General features: G+C 43.4%; 1 protein-coding gene across 5 annotated transcripts in view; it reads right to left on the minus strand.

Annotated features, from left to right (window-relative positions):
- Nucleotides 1-19,247, minus strand: part of col14a1b (collagen, type XIV, alpha 1b) — a 160,524-nt gene that overhangs the window by 30,856 nt on the left and 110,421 nt on the right. For all 5 annotated transcript variants that reach the window (XM_080788267.1, XM_080788265.1, XM_080788264.1 and 2 more), the window contains 9 exons: nucleotides 15,485-15,634; nucleotides 12,404-12,478; nucleotides 6,330-6,469; nucleotides 5,315-5,438; nucleotides 3,386-3,529; nucleotides 2,645-2,809; nucleotides 899-937; nucleotides 313-451; nucleotides 48-190 (listed from right to left, as the gene is read on the minus strand). In XM_080788267.1, the coding sequence (XP_080644393.1) occupies nucleotides 48-190; nucleotides 313-451; nucleotides 899-937; nucleotides 2,645-2,809; nucleotides 3,386-3,529; nucleotides 5,315-5,438; nucleotides 6,330-6,469; nucleotides 12,404-12,478; nucleotides 15,485-15,634 (1,119 nt within the window). The remainder of the gene's footprint in view (nucleotides 1-47; nucleotides 191-312; nucleotides 452-898; nucleotides 938-2,644; nucleotides 2,810-3,385; nucleotides 3,530-5,314; nucleotides 5,439-6,329; nucleotides 6,470-12,403; nucleotides 12,479-15,484; nucleotides 15,635-19,247) is intronic.

Raw genomic sequence — 19,247 nt, forward strand, 5'->3', positions numbered from 1 at the left:
ACACACACACACACACACACACAGCCTAGGTCCCCAGCTCTACTTACTATCCAAGATAACTCCCACCAGCGGTTCGTTGTTCTTGTTGAGGATCTCCCAGAGGGCGAAGGGCTCCTCCGGAGTGTTGGGCAGCAGTCTGAACAGCAGAGTGATGGTGTAGTCTGATGGGAGGCCCTCAGGATGGATGTACCTGGCGGTGCCACAGAGACCACAACAAACACTTGTATTTGGGCAGAGTCATTGCTCTGGAACGCAAGCATGCGCACGTGTGTGTGTGTGTGTGTGTGTGTGTGTGTGTGTACTGTACTGTACTTGGTTGGTTGAGCCAACAGAGCGTCGCTGTGCAGGTGGAAACTGTTGAAAGTGTTGAAAGTTCCCGGCACCATGGAAACACCGGGGTAGTTGCCATAGCGATTGTCCACCAATCCAAAGAGCTCCATCATACGGAAACCTAGCCGACAAACATAGTTCATTTATGTTTTATTTTTTGGGGATTTAGAGTAGCCAATTATTTTGTACCCCCTTTTTCTCCCCTATTAGTCAAAATGTCAATTGCTTCCTCCCCACACACATTTCTGTGTCACTGCTGTTGTATCCTACTGACTCACCTGCCAGTGAGGAGCCCCCACCGGGAGGACGTAGGACCTTCGTCCCAACACTCCCTGCTGACAGGTGCCGCCCCCACGTGCAATTACCAATGTACACCCTCCCCGCCCACAACGATTATACCCGTGGGGCAGGTGAGCCGAAAACTCTGCCTTCTCCAGTGAGACAGTTATATGAGCAAATCAGCTACAGAAAAATGCCGAAAAACTGAAAGCTAGAATTGTGTGACCTTTAAATGAATGACAGGTTGTCAAGTTTGGTGAAGGGAACATAATAATGTGCGGTCACTTACCAGGTGTTGTGCTGCCACTCATGGGCACAGAGGGACAAGCTGTGGAGGAAGAAACGCTCTGTAATGAGTCACACAGTGAAAATAATAATAATAATAATAATAATAATAATACATTCCTGCTGAGAATGTGCCGTTGCATGTTTTCTTCAGAGATTTGCAACATTCCGTAGGCTATTCCTCAAAGTTACTACAGGGAACCTCCAAATCTATGTTTTCTTTTTCTTTTTTACCGAAAAGCCAATCTGCAAGCTTTGTAGATTGTTTGTTTGAGTTTGTAGATCTGCTATTTTTCCGAGCTTGTAGATCGGCTATTTTCGCCAAAGAGGTTTGGGGTAGAGGGACAAAAAGAGCAGACAAAGTATCAAGGCAAAGGTCAATTTTACTAAGTATTAAGCTTTAAGTGACTACAGATGAAATTTTGCTTCGGCTAACTCTGGCCCATTTACATTGATGTGAAAACTGACATGTTGATTAATGAGCTTTGTCCCTGTCAAATAAATAAATAAATAAATAAGTGGTTAAATGTCTTAAAATACACATGAAGCCACATACACTGATGATAGTGCTGTCAAACAGGTCTATGAAGCTACAGCATCTACTGTACGAAATCTATGAAAAAGTTGAATCTGCAACACAAGTGTATACAATAAGTAGGAACGGCATGGATTAAAGCCAATTGGGGTTGAAGGGAAGATGCTTCTGAACATATGCTAGTTTGACCACTTCAAATGCTATAATCTATAATCTAACCATCTAATCTCTATAAGCAAAACGCCTGTGGTCCCCGAGAATACTTGTTACTTGTGAGGGTATGCGCGTGACATCATCATCATAACCGGAAGTTATGCGGGAACGCCTACTGAGTGGCAGTGACAGCCATACAGACACACAGAAAATCCTGATTAACATTAAACAACATTAAACTCACTTTGCCACTCACTTCATGCATGCGCAATTGCGCATACCCTCTATTGTACATCTTTCCCTCCCTCTCTCTATCAAGCCTCTGACAAATGGACCACTGTGTTAACCAACATCCTAACATTAGGAACCCACCAGGCACGCAAGCATAAGCGCATCGACTGTGATTTTCATCCACTCCATGTTATTGAATGAATGCAGCCATTCTCACTTGTGCACGGACCCTCCACTTGTGCACATGAATATTTCTTTCCCACTCTGGGCTAAAAAATAAACTAAAAAAAGTCTTCTCATGCATTGACAAGACTACATCACGACTCACGATGTGGCCACTGGCCAGGTATGCTGCTGATAACAGTCGTGGTCAAACTTGCACTCACAATAAACCGTGTACGTTTTTTGGTGTTTTTTGGTGTCGAGGAATTCTGAGAAGTAAACATTTAATAATATTCCTCATAAAAGTATCTGTTGAGTATTTTTAATAACTCACATAATTATTAAAAGCCTAGCACTGTCCTAAGACAGTATTGATACAGCTCTTTATCTGACCTAATCAATCAATCAATGTCTGTGTCCCATCAGCCTGAGTTGTAGCTGTGGGCATGTATAAAAACTGTGAATACCTGTTGCTCATTGAGCCAGACCGGGACTGCCCATTACATTTCTCTGCTCCATTGAATTGTACGTCTGACTTCTATTTTATTACCACAATATAATCACTTGTGCATTTAAACTTTGCCTTATTTTGTCTGTTTATTCTGACCAAGCCTATTCACATTTCCAGAGTTGCCACTTCCCAGCATAACAAAGTGTCTTGACACTCACTGGCTGTGGCCGCCTCGCAGACGAACGTCACCAGCTTTTCCTCGATCTTCTTGAAGGCGTCGAGGTCATCCACGAAGAAGACGTGCCTGTCACTGGGCTTGCTGGCGATGCTCACCAGCTCACCGTAGTCTGCATCGGCAAAGCCGATGGCAAACACTATGTAGCCTGCAGGCAGAGAGAAAGAAGAGGATTCTGAGCACCATGTGTTTGAGCTTGTGCTACTTGCTATTCCTTGGTATTTGTGTCTCCTACTTGTTTAGTCCAACCTAGAATGTCTGAGTAACTGTACGAGCATTCTATAATCACAGGAATATGACGAGATGTTTTAATATTTAAGGAGCAATATACATGTTATGTTCCTGTTAACTAAACGGCAGCAAAGGATAAAATCACATCAATCAGAGAATATATTTAGGGTAAAAGATATTACGCTAAGAAAACACATGGGTAATGGTGGCCGTAAACAAGCCAATAATTCGGACGGACAAAATTATCATAATTTATGATCAACATTTGATCCTTTTTAATGGCTGTAGTCCAAAGGCTCAGTAAGAGCATCGCGCACAACTGTACAGTTCATGCCCTTACAAAGCCTGATTTAGACTTGAAAATAGCTCATAGAAGTGCCATTTTCAGAACGTGACACCATCGTACAACAGAGCATAAATTGGCCATGACACCACTGCATGCTGTATGCATGCATAGAAAGAACCCTGCGTCCCATAATAAGGCGGCTCTGACCGCTCATCTGCAGCTCCTTGGAGACCTTGTTGACGTCGTCCTGGGAGCGACCGTCCGTGAGGACCACCAGGACTTTGGGGATTCCCCGCCTGGAGCCGCCCTCCACCGTGAAGATGTTCTCCTTCACGTGCTGGATGGCCCGACCTGATTGGACAGAAGCATCTGTCAGTCAGTCAGTACGGAGGAAGCTGATTGGACAGAAGCACCCGTCGGTCAGTCAGTATGGAGGAAGCAGTATTATATCCGTCTACTCAGTGGTGGAAAAAGTACTCAAAGTTATAAAAGAAGCAATACTGTAATACAGAACTACTTTGTTACAAGTAAAAGTCCAGGATAGAAAAGTACAAAAAGTATTGGTATCAAAAGTACAATATTTGTGGAGTGCTCAAGTAAAGTACGGTAAAATGTACTTGAGTACTTGAGTAAATGTACTAAGTTAATTTCCACCACTGCTTCTACTTCAAATCTCTTTGGCGAAAAAAGACAATCCAGATGCTCACTACGAGCCGCATTGGGATGCGTTGTGAGCTTGTAGATCAGCTGTTGTGGCCTTAATGTTCGTTGCAGAATAGGGAAGCTCGGGTTGAAACTATAGTTGGCTGAACTGATGCAAGAAAAAGACATTTCTTGGTTTAGGATAATGAAAGTGGAACATATCTCTGGTATTGCCGTCTTTATATTGGAACGAGCATTAGCACCACCACAGTGTACTTAATTGAGATTTCCTGGCCAGCCAGTAACTGTATTACTGCTGTGTGTCCCTATAGGAGAGCCTGGCTGCTTTGTAAACACTGATTAATGACTCTGTCGCTCGCTGCATGCCCCGAAGGCCTTCTCTGATTACCAGACACACGCACATGTGTGTGCACTGTGCACATACACACGCATTACCATGCGTGCATGCACAAACACACAGTGGTGGGCAAATGCAAAAACACACACACACACACACACACACACACACACACACACACACACTCACACACACACACACACACACACACACACCAAATCAAAGGTGGGTCTGCGAACAAACAAATGAAAATACACAGTCAAGCAAACGCACACACTCGGGCACACACACACACACACACACACACACACACACACACACACACACACACACACACACGGGCACACACACACACACACACACACACACACACACACACACACACACACACACACACACACACACAGCAAATTACAATTTCACTCCTTAACTTCAGGCTGCCACCAACACTATTAAATGTTCTGTTAGAGTGTGTGTGTGTGTGTGTGTGTGTGTGTGTGTGTGTGTGTGTGTGTGTGTGTGTGTGTGTGTGTGTGTGTGTGTGTGTGCGTGCGTGCGCACACAAGCTTCTATACTGCACAGCACCTATGAGGTTCCATGTCAACAAACAGGGCCTTTTACTCTGTGGTTATGGAAAAGTAGATAATAATCCAAGTATCACTGGGAAGCTAGGAATCTCCTTTTCACTGTACTGTATACTAGAATAGAAATCTGTTCACTCTCTCACATGCAGTGGAGGACAAAGTACTCAAGCACAGTACTTGAGTCAAGTACACAGTACTTGCTTTTAATCACTTCACACATGTTTAAGCTATTGGTCATGATGAAGGCCAACTGTGCCGAAACATCGTACCATGTAATATTTTCTGTGATTTAAACTAAGTAAACTAAACTAAACTAAACACTAAACACGGTGCGTAATGTTGAACTAGTTCAGAGTGTTTCCACTTCAAATGAATTGGTTCCGAAGCCTAAAAGTTGACTCAGAACTTGAACCAAAACATGGCCGCCGTTTCCGTGAAAGCACTAAGGTTCCAAGAATCTAGAACGGAACCAGTTCTAGCACCAAAGCAGCAACGAACTAGATGTGCGTAAAACCCATTGTTCTGAACAAAACTACAGTGTGTGCCACTTGCCTGTCTTGGTGTTTCCTCCCTTGTAGGAGATGCTGTTGATGGCATCCAGCAGCTTCTCCTTGTTGCTGTAGGAGTTCAGCTTGAACTCTGTCCTGGCGTCATCGCTGAACTGGGCTATGGCCACCTGGGGGGCACAGGGAAACATCAGAAAACCACAGGGCACATAACAACCTTAGCCTTAGGCTTAGCACAACTCATAAGTAAGGAGAAGTCCAGCATGCTTCAGTCAGTATAGAAGGTAGAAGGGCTCAACAGGGACAGCTTGCATCAGAGAAAATAATACCTGGGCACTTCAGGAGAGACTACCCAAGTAAAATATCTTTCGTCTTCCTCGGAGTCAAACAGGACGGTTTGACTTTGAGGAAAACGAAAGTGGAAACGTCAGTCACCCCTGCAAAACAATAAACATGTGCAGACCAGTCGAGTGCTCCAGTATTTTATTTGGGTATAGTCTCTCCTGAAGTGCCCGTGCAGGTATTATTTTCTATAAAGTTAGATAACTAATGTCAACACGTTTATTCAGTTGCAAAAATCGACTTTGACAGAAGACCTAGAAACTAACTGTTCATGTTCTTTTTATTCACTTACAGTGCTAGAAAACGCTAGAATAATACATCTATTTATACAATCATTGTAGGACAAAGACGACAAGTGCCAGCTGGTCAGAACTGACACCACATTCTCCTCAGTCAGTCCTAACCTAAAGCCTGATTTATAGGCTTTAACTCCCCCCCTGGCCTGCTCTAATGGTTGATTACCCTTGAAAGGGTAAGAAAATAGCTGCTACCATTAGATTCTATCTTAGCGCTTGTATCTCCCACTGTATGTCAGTATGTCTGGTATTCTGAAGACATGGCACTTAAAAAGAACTTATAAAAAGCTACATCAAATGGTGTAACTGAAAATGTAATAGGGTTTTCTCAATTGACAAGAGAAGATATGGGGTTCTGCTACTTTTGTACAGACTACTTCTGAATGAATTATATATTTATTTGTATTTTTTGTAGTCTGCTACCTGTGTGTAATCGGGTCCTATCAGGTCCAGAGACCCTGTGGTGCTGTACAGGAAACGGATGATCTTCAGGAAGTTCTCATCGCCGATACTCCACGAACCATCTACCAGGAACACAAGGTCTGCTTTGGCAGCCTTACACACTGAGGAGGAGGAGAGGAAGAGAGAGTAAGGGGGATGTGTGTGCATGAGAGAGAGAGAGACAGAGAAAGAAACACAGAGAGAGAGATGGGGAGGGAGAGAGAGAGAGGGGGGGGAGGTCAATATGTGATGGAGTGTAAGAAAGAATACAAATGAATACAGTCATTTTGTATGGATATGGGTTTTTCATGGTAAATGTCCATTATCATTACTTTTGTTACATCCCTTATCTGGCTGCCAGTGGCTCGGGGCTTGGGAGAAAGTAGCACGTTAGCCGAATACGTGCCAATCCCATGGCAACAGATTCAATTCATCACGTCTGTTTAAAAACAGACGTGATGTAAATAAAGTACATTTATATCATTTGAGGAGGGCCTGCTCCTTATTATTATGACTGAAAATCTCACAAAATAATGTTTTAACCACTTCATCCCCTCCTTTTTTCCCTCCCACTATACTGTACATGTCGTTGTACAGTAGTGGGGCCAGCACACTACCTTGCGGTAGGCTGTTCTTTTGTCGTCGCCAGCGACTTTGCTTGTTGTTCAGGGTAACAAAGAAGCGCCTATCTTTCCTCCAATGAGGTCTGAGAGTGCCAGGTCTTTTGTCAGCTCCAAGATCTTCTTTAGGAGGAGGCGGTGGTTCACAGTGTCGTACTCGGCAGACAGATCAACAAAGACGGCTCCTGTTACCAATCCTTTCTGAATCCCATCTTCAATCTGTAGATTGGCTAATTTCACCGAACATTAGCCCCAGAATAGGGACAATATAGGGTTTCCAGTATGTGGATCATTTAAACCTTTGTCTGAACTGCCATAAACCATAGAATAGACCAGTGGTTTTCAACCTTTTTCATATCAAGGTCCATTATTTATTTGATGATGTCACGGGGCAGCCCGTGCCCTATATACACACACACTCTGATTAAGGACATTGCACGCACACACACACACCACACAGACTGTGGGTAGTGGGGCAGACAGGTCCTATCATGATATAAGGTCAATACTGTTGATGAATGCATTCACAATTTATTCACAACATATTCAGGTTGCATAATGAAATGATACATACAGACTTGCAGGGAAAACAGTTAGTTTATTGTAACCTGTGGTTAGCTCATTGTTTGTCACTGGTATGGCCTCTCCAGTGCTGGCACTCTTCTGTTTGAATCTGAACTGCTGAACCAGAGCAGGGCTCAGCCATTCAGCTTAAGAAGGGGGGGAAGGTGCCAAGTACTGTTGAGGAGTAGGGGTGTTCCACAATGTCGATGAGCAATTTCTATTATCTTTGGAAATTAATGCAAACCCAAATGATGTTTAGTCTAAAATAGAACATCTATTTATTTGGTTACTTATTCATGTTCAGCGGATATCTGTGAGCTTGTAGATAATCTGTTTAGATGTAATTGCTTCTCTGTTAGTGGTAGGATCCTCTCCTATAAAAGGGAGACTACAGGCATAGCAAGTCAGTAGTCAGTGATGCTCGGGGAGGGAACATGCTGACAGCCCAGTGAGAGAGCTGCTAAGTATTTTTGAGTTCTTTAATTTGGATTTAATTGAACTAAAGAATATTTTGTTATTGTTGGATAAGATTTTTTCCACAATTCCATGCTGTGTTGATGTGGTACCATATGAGAGACAACACGCAAACATTGATCAAAATAAGAATTATTTTACATGTTAATTGTTGCGACCGAAGCCGCAGTTAGCTATGACATCATCAGGGATGATAGTAAAATCCCCATACATGGGAAAGCCCCCGTATATTGTGCCCAGGTCTCGTGACATCACTATGACATCATCAGGGATGATAGTAAGGGATCCTCATAGTAAATGAATGTGACCTGCTGATATTAAGTCCATATGTTAACTATGAAATATTGCGTTTTTTGTCACTCAAAATCCCCATACATTGTGCCCAGGTTTCATGACATCACTATGACATCATAATCTCCATACATGGGGAAAGCCCCCATATATTGTGCCTAGGTCTCATGTCGCAATGACACCCATATATGGAGATCCTGATGTCATCAATATTAGTACAGTATATGGATATATGTCAGAACCTGTTCATGTTGATCCTGCCTTTCTCTCCCTTTTGACTGATACCTGTCCATTTAAACTCTAGACGGGCCTGCCCAAAGTTATTTGTGTAGCCGTGCCTGGAAGGCAGCGAAAACTAGAGTTCTCAACAGGCCCGAAAATCAAGGCCCGGCCCTACCTGGGCCCTCATCAAACCCTGTACATTCAAGACACCGCTGCCACCCTTAGATCTCCATATATGGAGCTGACCTGTTCTGACATTCCATATGTTGATCCGACCTCATCACACCCTGTACACTACAGACACACTCCATATATGGCCAGTGCACGTGCTTCTCGCCCTCAGGTGTCTAAAGGTCATTACACACTGGCGAATTGGCGACGCGATATATTCGTGCGAATAATTCGCATTTAAAAAAAACAATTTAAGTCCATGCAAGCTTCCACATCAGTGGCGAATGTGCGAAAATGCGACCGTTTTCGCTCTTTATTTGTTCGCTCTGGTGTCGTATTTTGCAGAGATTCGCAGGTGAACTGCAACATGCAATATTTCGCATTTTCAGATCGCTTATTCGCATCGCGTCGCTAATTCGCCAGTGTGTAATGACCTTTACTGGTGTAGACTTCTTGTAAATGAAGTAGCCTAATGCAGGTGTTTAACAATAACAACCAATAACAACTAAATGGATCTGTAAGGGTCCATTTAGTAAAATGTTACGCTCAAGAGTTAAAGGAGAGACAGTTAAAGGAGGGTCCATTTGTTTACCAACGCTCCATCATGTTGCTGGGGACCACCTGAGGGTCCAACCTGAGGTTGAAAACCACTGGAATAGACTGTAAACCATAGAATAGACTGTAAACCATAATGTACGAAGGGAGCCGTGTCATCACCTATTGGTTTCTACAGACCCGTTTTGAACGGAACTGGAAAATGAATGCTATTGAGTGGAGGGGGAGTGAGTGTGGGTCGTTCAGTCACTCAGTAGAATCGGTTGTCTCCCTTCTTTATAATTAATTTTAAAATGACGGGGATGTAATTTACAAAAAGTCATATCATGATAATTGAAAGAAGACTTTCATTTTTGTATTTATTAAAATGTTTACTAAGGTAATAAAACCAAGTGTAAAGTAAAGTCAAAGTCAAAGGTCAAATACCCATTGACATTGAATATCTCTATATCCCTATCTCTATATATCTATAGGCCATTATTGAGAGCTGCAGCGGTTCCATTACTTCCTCATGACATTGGCTTCATTTCGAGAGGTGGATGGTTGCCGCCTGGGCCAATACAATTAAAACCTCTTAAGCCCCAATCCGGGCAGCGGCTGTCCACCTCATGAACGGCTCTCAGCGGGAAAATGGGGCTGGTCAAGGTTTCAGGTTCCAACTCCGATATGTTTGATTTTCTCTCCTGGACCCCCCTGGGGTTTAAGAGGTTTTAAGCTCAACAAACGATTAAGCTCAACTCTGAAGCAGTTAAACCGTTGCTACATCGAAAACCCAGAATCAAACAATCTGTTCGATGCCAGAGTAAACAATCATGTCAATTACAAACTTTTCTCTATAAAGTACATTGCCGCTTCGGTGCCCAAATCGATCAGCAGAACGCTCCTCTGTGGTTTGACTACTTTGTTTACTTCACATATATACTTGAATAGGTCTTGTAAGCCCAGGGAGCTTGTTTTGTTTCTTCAGCAACAGTGGATCACTTCTCACAAGTTCGGGAGAAGATTGGATGAGAACAATGGCATGCGTGGCACAATAGCATACGTTTGAGAACAAGCTCTCGCCATCAGGAGCTTTGTATCTGCATTTTGTAAATATTTATTCATATTCCTAAAACAAAACAAAACAAAACGAAAAACAATGATACTGTATCATTTATATTAAAATCGAGAATCGAAAAATCCATGGTCACTATTTCCAGTCTGTTAGGGAACGTATCATGTGGTTAGACATGCAGAGTTACAAAACAAGCTAAAAAAAAGGGGGAAAGAAGGAGAAAAAAAGAAGAGAAAGAAATGAAAAAACCTGGCACCTGATCTAAAGACTGAGAGCTTTATAATTTAGCCGCAGGAACTGGCACACATCATGGTTTTTTATTGTCTTTCCCAAAATGGATACGTATAACGCTGAGGGAATGAAATCCTCACAGGCCGATCTTCACCATCTGAGGGAAGACGTGACGATGTGAGGAATGATAATTACAGGTTTAGCGCGTCACTTTGTGCTGCTCTATGAGCTGTAGATGTGCTATTTTGGGAAAATCGTGAAAAAAGAAATATTTTATACTGTATATATGTATTATTTTAAAGTGAACATTTTAAATCAAATCTTTGCTTCAGCCCCTGAATGGCCATGGTAAGATATTATCTTGTCTGGACAAGATAATATCTCGTCCGGACAAGATAATATCTCATCTGGACAAGATATTATCTCGTCTGGACAAGATTTGATCTCGTCTGGACAATATCTCGTCCAGACAAGATATTATCTCGTCCGGAAAAGATATTATCTTGTGCGTGCATGCATGCATGTATGTGTGTTGGAAGTGTATTGTGGATGTTTCACTCTTTGTTGTGTGTATGTGTCTGTTATTATTTTCTTTATGCACGTGCTTTCCTCCACATGCCTTTACTTAGTGCTCAGTGCCGACTGTACTGAGGTTTTTGTGCACATCCTGGATGACAGTTATTCTTATTGTTGTCCTGTCCTGCAATGTGCTTTGAACAGTACTGTGTGTGTGTGTGTGTGTGTGTGTGTGTGTGTGTGTGTGTGTGTGCGTGCGCGCACATGTGCGTGCGTGCCACTTTACTATGCAGGCCGGGGGAGATGAACAGTTTAGATTATATACTCCTCTCATGATGACAGCTAAATGTCTTCAGATGCTCAGCATAATGATATACTATAACCGTCGACAGAATATGGAAAAATAAACTTTTACCCACACTCCTCCCCTACACACTAACTACTGTACATGAATCACACTTTACGGCATGAGTTAATGTATGTGTTATGTTTGGACCTGCTGCCACACACTAAAATAAAGCTGAATCATATGGCTTATAAAAATCTACTGTCTCCTGAAACAGAAGTATCATATAAAGGTTATATACTGTATGTTTAGGATAGAGATGGTTAAGTTTAGATCTGTTTTTGGTGTGCTTGCCAGAGTTTCTCTAGAACACTCTGCAGCCACTGCCAGTGCAGACCCACAGAATAAAAGTGTGTCACCGACTAACCGCAATGCTCCGTTGTTTAGTTATTGACAGTTCAACAGTAACTAGTGTACAAGCCTCAGTTCAGGTGGATTCACCACCACCAGGCAAACCAGGCATACTTAATGAACTGGTGAGTGTGTCCACATAAAAAACGACATCTTCCTATAGTAATAATACCTGATGTTCATGTTTTAGGGTGGAAAAAATCACGGCACTCCATCTTGAAACATCTGTTCTCTAATATGAATAATGAAATTACTGACAAAATCATTAATTCTTTGGGAATGATTTTAGAAAATGTTAATGTAAATAATAATAATAATTAATTGTTTGTTTAATTGTTGTTAATTGTTTACTAATGTTGTAAACAATAAATAACAGGACCCAGAAAAATGTCCCGGTGACCCAGTGTTTGGGAAACGGTGTAACCCAAGGCAGTGGTTCCCAAACCTTTTCACGTCAAGGACCCCCATTTGAAACGATATGCCAGGGTCCCCCAAAAGAGAAATTTTTTGCAGTGATTATCAACCATTATAATTTCAAGGACCCTCAGTTTGACCCTAGCGGGTCCATTTGTACACTCTCAGAGTTACAGACCCATAAGGGCCCATTTGGTTCCAATTTTGGCCCATTTGGTTCCTCCCTCAAGGAGTTCCAGGGTCTTACCTTCTAAGGCGGTGGGGATGGTGGGAGGAGGGACGGTGCTGGGAGGTTTGGTTGGTGCTGGCGTTGGAACTGGTACTGCAGAGTGAGAGAGATGACACACACACACACACACACACACACACACACACACACACACACACACACACACACACACACACACACACACACACACACACAATATGAATATCTAATCATACATCATCATACAGGACAATCAACACTATATGGAGCAGCTAGACACCACAGTCCCAGTCATCTAACTTAAGCCCATCACACACCGTCTGCGACCGCAGGAGGCCGCGCCTCCATTATTTTCAATGAACCTATCGCACACCGGCGGCGTCCGACGCGCGCTGGCGCCTCGCCTGACACGCCGATAGAACCAGTTCTATTTTCCATTATAGTAGTATAGTATAATGACCACACGCACGCACGCACGCACGCACGCACGCACGCACGCACGCACGCACGCACACACACACACACACACACACACACACACACACAGCAGCAGCTTTACTGCAGCACGTAAAGTCTATCATTATAAACCCCTGTATAATTTGCTAGCTTGATTACTGCCACAGCCTAAAGCCTGGACTATACTTAGATGCACGGGGGTGCCTCGCACTGGAAATAGCCGGAAATCTACAAGCTCACAACGCATTGAAGTGCGTATGCGCGTTGTGAGCATGTAGATCTGCCATTTTCGGTGTGTGCGACACCCACACGCAACTCGGTGTAAATCACGCTAAAATCCGCCCCATGCAGTGCCTCTGAGCCGCAAATCCTCAGCCCCCAACCATCTGTAAAATAAGGCGACTGGTAAACCCTGTGCGCTGCGTTTATCCACCTCTACTTAACGCAGTAAATCAATCTACCTGCCGTCGGGAATTACTTTCGACAGCAGGTATAGAGGAGACTCTGGATGTAGTTGGCCACCCGCAGCCGAGGGGGGTAGTAATTTGGAGTGAGCCTTCGGCTTTTCATTTGCATCAAAACAAAGCTATAAATCATTGTCAATGTGGGGCCTCAACCTAGAGCCTGTTGAGCTGATTCAAGGCTGCTCAGTACAAACAAATAACTGAGAGGAGGGAAGAGGAGAGGAGGGCAAATAAGCGAATGGCGTGGAATCCACGCCCTTCGCCGCATGCGTCGCCCACTTGTCTATTTGTATATTTGCATAGATTTGTATATTATGTATATAATATAATCGTGCCGTGGAAAGAATTAGCTTTGTGTCCGACGCGAGCACACCTTGAGGGCGAGGGCAGAGGAAAGGAGAGCGTGATGAAGAGGAGAGGATGAGTGTTGTTCACATGCACTTGCTGTGTCACTTTCTCCTTCCACTCTGTCTGAAAATCCTCTTCCCTTCTCCTCTTCCCTGTGCATCTCCTTTTTTCTCTTGCGCCCTCAGTCGATTCTTGTCCTCATTCTTCCTCATACACTCCCTCATAATCCTCATTTCTCTCCCTCCACCACCCCATCTCTCTCTCTCTCTCTCTCTCTCTCTCTCTCACACTCATCTCTCTCAGATTCATACAGTGGGTCTTGATTACGGTCTGCATGGGTTTGGTGCTGCAGAACAAATGATTGAGACATCTGTCTCTCTTTCCTCTGGCTCTTCTCCCGCCCCGCCCCATCACTTCAATCGCATCAATTCTCTTATTCGTTCCACCTATGTCCCTCTGGCTCTTGCTTCCTCTCTTTTGGCCACTTACTGCACTGTAACTTCTCTATGCGTCACCATCATTTCTTTTCCCCCTCTACCTCTCTTACCCCCCCCCCCTCTCCCCATCACCGTTACAGTAGGTCTTGATTAGTGTTTTTGCGGCTCACTGCTGCAGAACAAAATAAGTAATTCTGAACACATTCTGCCGTCCCTCCCAGGAGGATAATAACTGTATTATGTTGTGAAAATGACATGATCATCTACTCAAGCTTTTCAACAGTGGCATAATGGTGGGCTGTGTTTTGATGCACGGCTGTGGTGGTCACACAAGAAGAGTGTGTGTGTGTGTGTGTGTGTGTGTGTGTGTGTGTGTGTGCATGAACACACATGAGCAAACCTGCGCATCATTACAGCCTTCTTTGTTTGTGAGGTTTAAGTGTGGATGTACACGTGTATTTGTAGCATGAAGAGTGCTTCTTTGTCAGAGCTAAGGGCTGACTATTGTTTTGTCAATAGACCGGTAACTTTATACAGTACTCCTTGCATGTGTCGCTCACCAGAAATAACCAATCTCTACCCATCGTGGTGTGCAACATTGTAAGCATTTAAATGGCCTAATTCAAAATCTCTGGAATTTTGAACAATTTTTAAACTATGATGTTTGACCTTTAACCCTGAAGTAAGTAAAACGCCTGTTATATATATATTTTTTGTGATCATTAGAATGTCTAGAACATGTACATTTATTATTGGGAAAGATATCCCCCAAATGTAATTATTATTATTTTTACATAATTTCCTCTGCAAAGTCCTAGTAGTAAAAAGTAGTAGTAAGGTTGAAATCTCTTTTATGCAAGTAGAAATATATCGGGGTCTTGCAGGGTTTTAATTAACAAGCACTGTGTACATCTGCATGTAAAGTGCCAATGTATCAGTGTAATGTGTTAATGGCAAGGTCCCCGTGGTGGAGGGGCACCACCCCGGTGGTGGAGGGGCACTTGCTTTTACAGCTTCACTCAGCTGATGGTTGCTCAGATGGCTCCGATAAGTGCACAGGGTAAGGGACATTATCGTCACGTAGATTGGTGAACCGAGAGTGGAATGATCGACTTTCCAATTCCAGCCAGATGGACTCCCTAGCACTCAAAAACAGACTATTATTGTGTGTGTGTGTGTGTGTGTGTGTGTGTGTGTGTGTGTGTGTGCGTGCGTGCATGCGTGTGTGCGTGCGTGCGTTCGTGCGTGCGTGCGAGTGAGTGTAGCATGTGAGTGTAGCATGTACCCTTTAATGCATGTTTTTCTGCTACTGTGTGTGAGAGCGAGGGAGCTTGTGAGTAATTGAGTGTTCCCTCATCATCAGCGTAAACCCATATGTGTGTTCCAGTGAGCGGAGTGAGTCCTGTTATACTCACGTGTCTTCCCCGTGGTGGTGACGGCGGGGCCCTCGGTACCGTCCAGCAGCTGAGCGTACACGCTGATCTTATACTGCGTGTTGGCTCTCAGGCCGGTGAAACAGTGTCTGCTGGACCCACCTCCCAGCTTCGCCTCCTGCTTCTGACCGTCTGCGGAAACAAAGACACACTTCTTAAAACTCATACTCATACTCCAGATTTAGGTTATATAACTCATCACGTAAAACGGCGATAACGAGTCGAGGCCATCATACTTGCCGTGATGTCCTTAAGCATTGACCCCGCCTCCCTCTGGTTCAGTTGCGAAACCCCGTGCCTGCAAAACCAAGGGGAACCCCCACCTAACTTCTAGACCAATCAGTGAGGTGATAGCCCCAGAGTGAAAGGACTTGTCGGACAGTAAAAACAGAGACATGTGTCGGAGTCCGCGGAGATAGCTGATCACTGCGGCGAGCGACGTAATGTTGTTACCGCTGTGATAAGCTATGACCTCAAACTGGACTATGAATAGGCCTTTATACTCTCCGTGTGATATGTGGTAAGAATATGCAAATGGAATAATGGATCACTGAGGTTGGCCTGCAGGCGAGAATGTTCCCGTAGTGTTCAAGCTACGATGTACGGTAGCTTAGATCTTCAGTGACAGTGATTGAGGAACCACTACCGCATGACTCTGTGGCACGTGACTGTTACCATGGTCTACTGTAAATCAGCACTAATAAAGACACATGTGATGGATCATTTTGCAGAAAGTGAATAATTTAATTAAAAAAAAACATTAAATTTTTATACTACCTGGATATAGAACTGACAAATCCGTTTTGACTAAGTAAACTCGGTGTCGGCCTGTCAGGCACAGGCCTCTCATGAAGAGCTTGAAGGTTTGTTCTTAATTGTAAATCTATGCATGTGAAACTTCTCCTCCTGTGAATCTCTTAGTTACACCAACATTGTTCTTGTGAAGTGTCATAAAGATTAGCTGGCCACATGAGGCATACCTGTAGATCGTCACCACACTAGCACATGCACACAATAGAGTGCAGCTCCACCACACACTACATTCTTTGTGATTCCCATCTATAGCTGAAAATTGGACACACTGTAATTATGGAAAATAAGATTTGAAGACGCTGAGGTGCTGAAGAAAAGAATATCTTTCTTTGATCACGGTGGACTGGATATATACTGGTTCAGTGCAGCAAGCAGCACAGAAAAGGGTGTAGCAGAAACAACATAATTATAAAAAAACTAAAACACCACAATAAAGCTAAAATACAACACCAGGAAGGACATTTCTCGCAACTTCTCGCATTTCTCGTAATTCCACAGAAACAAGCCCTCTGGGCTTTTCGTGTTATACTTTCAGCATAGCTTGTTATATTGTTCTTGCCGTAATGTGTCTGACGTGTTAATAAAGTATTCAATCCAAACGGCATGGCAATCCAACAAATCAACTGCATGGTGGCATGTAGAAGGTATAAAATCCTCAGTGTTACTTTAACCTCTAGAATGAACATACTGTATAGTACAGGTCCATTTAGTTACATTGGTATTCGGTACAGTCTAGGAGTTACAAATGGATAATTTATGTTACTGTGTGCATTTTTCTTGTTGCCCCAGTCTCATTATCCTGCTTGCTGGCTGTGGTGGAATGTTCATTACTCAAACCTGCATTTTTCACATGCGCATCACGCACACACATAACCCCTTCCCTTATTCTCCTCTAGGTAATTATTTGCTGCCCTGGCCAACATAAATCCTCATTTACCTGTGTGGGTGACTGAGAGGTTCTAATTCCTCTGGACTCTCTCTAGAGAACCACCGTGAGGCTTCAATTATGTGCTGGGGTCCACTCATGAAACGCTCAGTAACAATGGCAAGGTTTGCGGTTGGAAGGCCTCCGGGTGATGAATAATAGTCATTATATTCCAATTTGGCGGATGAGGTGCCGTGTTATTTAAGCCAATTCTGCCTTTGGAAGCAACGTTTTGGGACCGGTAAACATTTCGATGTGCGGAATTCGCTTGGGGTTCTCGTGCCATCTGCTAAGTGCTCTTTAAGGGGTGTTTGAGTAAGGAGAGGCATTTAACATCCAGATGAATAGTGAAAGGTTAACGTTAATATGTCTGGCAGGGAGCATGAGTACACACAGGGAATCACAATCATTGGATGGAAATGACCTGAATGAGGGAATGATATGATGTCGTGCATGGTGGCACTGGAGTGATATCTCAAGAAATATGGGTATGGGCTGGGGCATGTGTGGTAAACATAATTAGTGTCATTGCCAGAGATGCAGCTGGGCCCGAGTCTCTGTGACAGAATGCAACGCATGGTCTTATTGGTTAGCTGCCCTATACGGTGAAATGATCACCCAATAACTAGATGGGCACAGCTTCATGCGCTTCTCAGACTTCATGTGCTTCCTCTTCTAGATGGCTTGGCTCTGAAAGAGGCTAGCAAAAATAAATTCTTGCGATTTGCAAGATTCTCAAAAACACAAGACAGTCGCACGCACGCAGACAGTGTTGATAATTACATCTGAAAATGTAATAAGAAAATGTAATAGGAGGCCTGGATTCCTTCTGTCAGTCATAATACATGTGCATCTGCAGTGAGTGCCATATTTGCATTAACATGCAGAACATTCACAACAAGGGAAAGCTAATAGTAATCCACCTTCTCTATACTCACCCCATAACCTCTCCCTCCATCTCCATATGTCTCGTCTCGAGAATGTAATCTCTCTCAGTCTCTCTCTCAATCTTAAGCTTACATTTGTGAGTGGATGCACTAAGCTATAATTACAGACATTCCTATAACAAGTATATCTTCCTCCAGACACACTTGGCAGCCACAATGCCGACCTTTCCCTTTTTTCCCTTTTTCTTTTACTCGCCATGGCAAATGTAAATGTCATCTTGTTACAGGGATCCATAATCCTGCCAAGTCATTGCATACCTAAACCTTTAAGACTGTCAACGCACTAAGACTCTGTCTCTGTCAGCGAAGAATGTCCAACACGGACACGTGCACGCTGCAGGTCCATGCTGCGAAGGTATGCAAGATGCCTGTGAAGTGTGTCTCCAACATACACTTCACAGACACATGGGGGGTGGGGGGGGGGGGTTGTACCTTATGTCTAATAATGCGTACGCACAAGCTGCTACAGTATGTGGACCTACCAATGTGTTACCACTTCACTATCTTATGCTTAATTAACCTCATACATACTGTACCGGCTGGCCTTATGCTATATACTGTATATGTAGATCATATCTTGATCTTTTTCTGTTCTCTTTGACCGGGCCTGCATGGCCAAATAGCTGTCTCAATCACACACAGCACTATGTGATTGTGATGTGTTGTCAAATTTGTCACGTCTGACAATCTTGTCAACTCTCAACCCTGAAATCCCACATGTAATCTCAGACAAAATGCTAAGCCTCTGGCATATAGCATCGCTTCCTTGCTTGCACATATTGTTTGTTTAACAGTTCAATGTTCTTGTCATGTATATATGCATAATGTATACATTGTTTTGTGTTCTGTCATGACCCCTTAGGCTTAGACCATACTACAAGCTTGCCATGCAAGCGAAAAGAATATTGGATTTGTGCCAAAATTTAGAACACTTTAACTCAATAGATTAGAGAGGCAGGAAATCTGAATGCAACAAACATATTTAAACCTGGCTATAAAAGGCTGTAGTAAAAAAATAACGAGAACCAGTATGGTAAGGACTGCATTTTGTTAGCCGAGT

Source organism: Protomyctophum bolini (genome assembly GCF_963924005.1).
Source record: "Protomyctophum bolini genome assembly, chromosome: 17".
NCBI classification, from domain to species: domain Eukaryota; kingdom Metazoa; phylum Chordata; class Actinopteri; order Myctophiformes; family Myctophidae; genus Protomyctophum; species Protomyctophum bolini.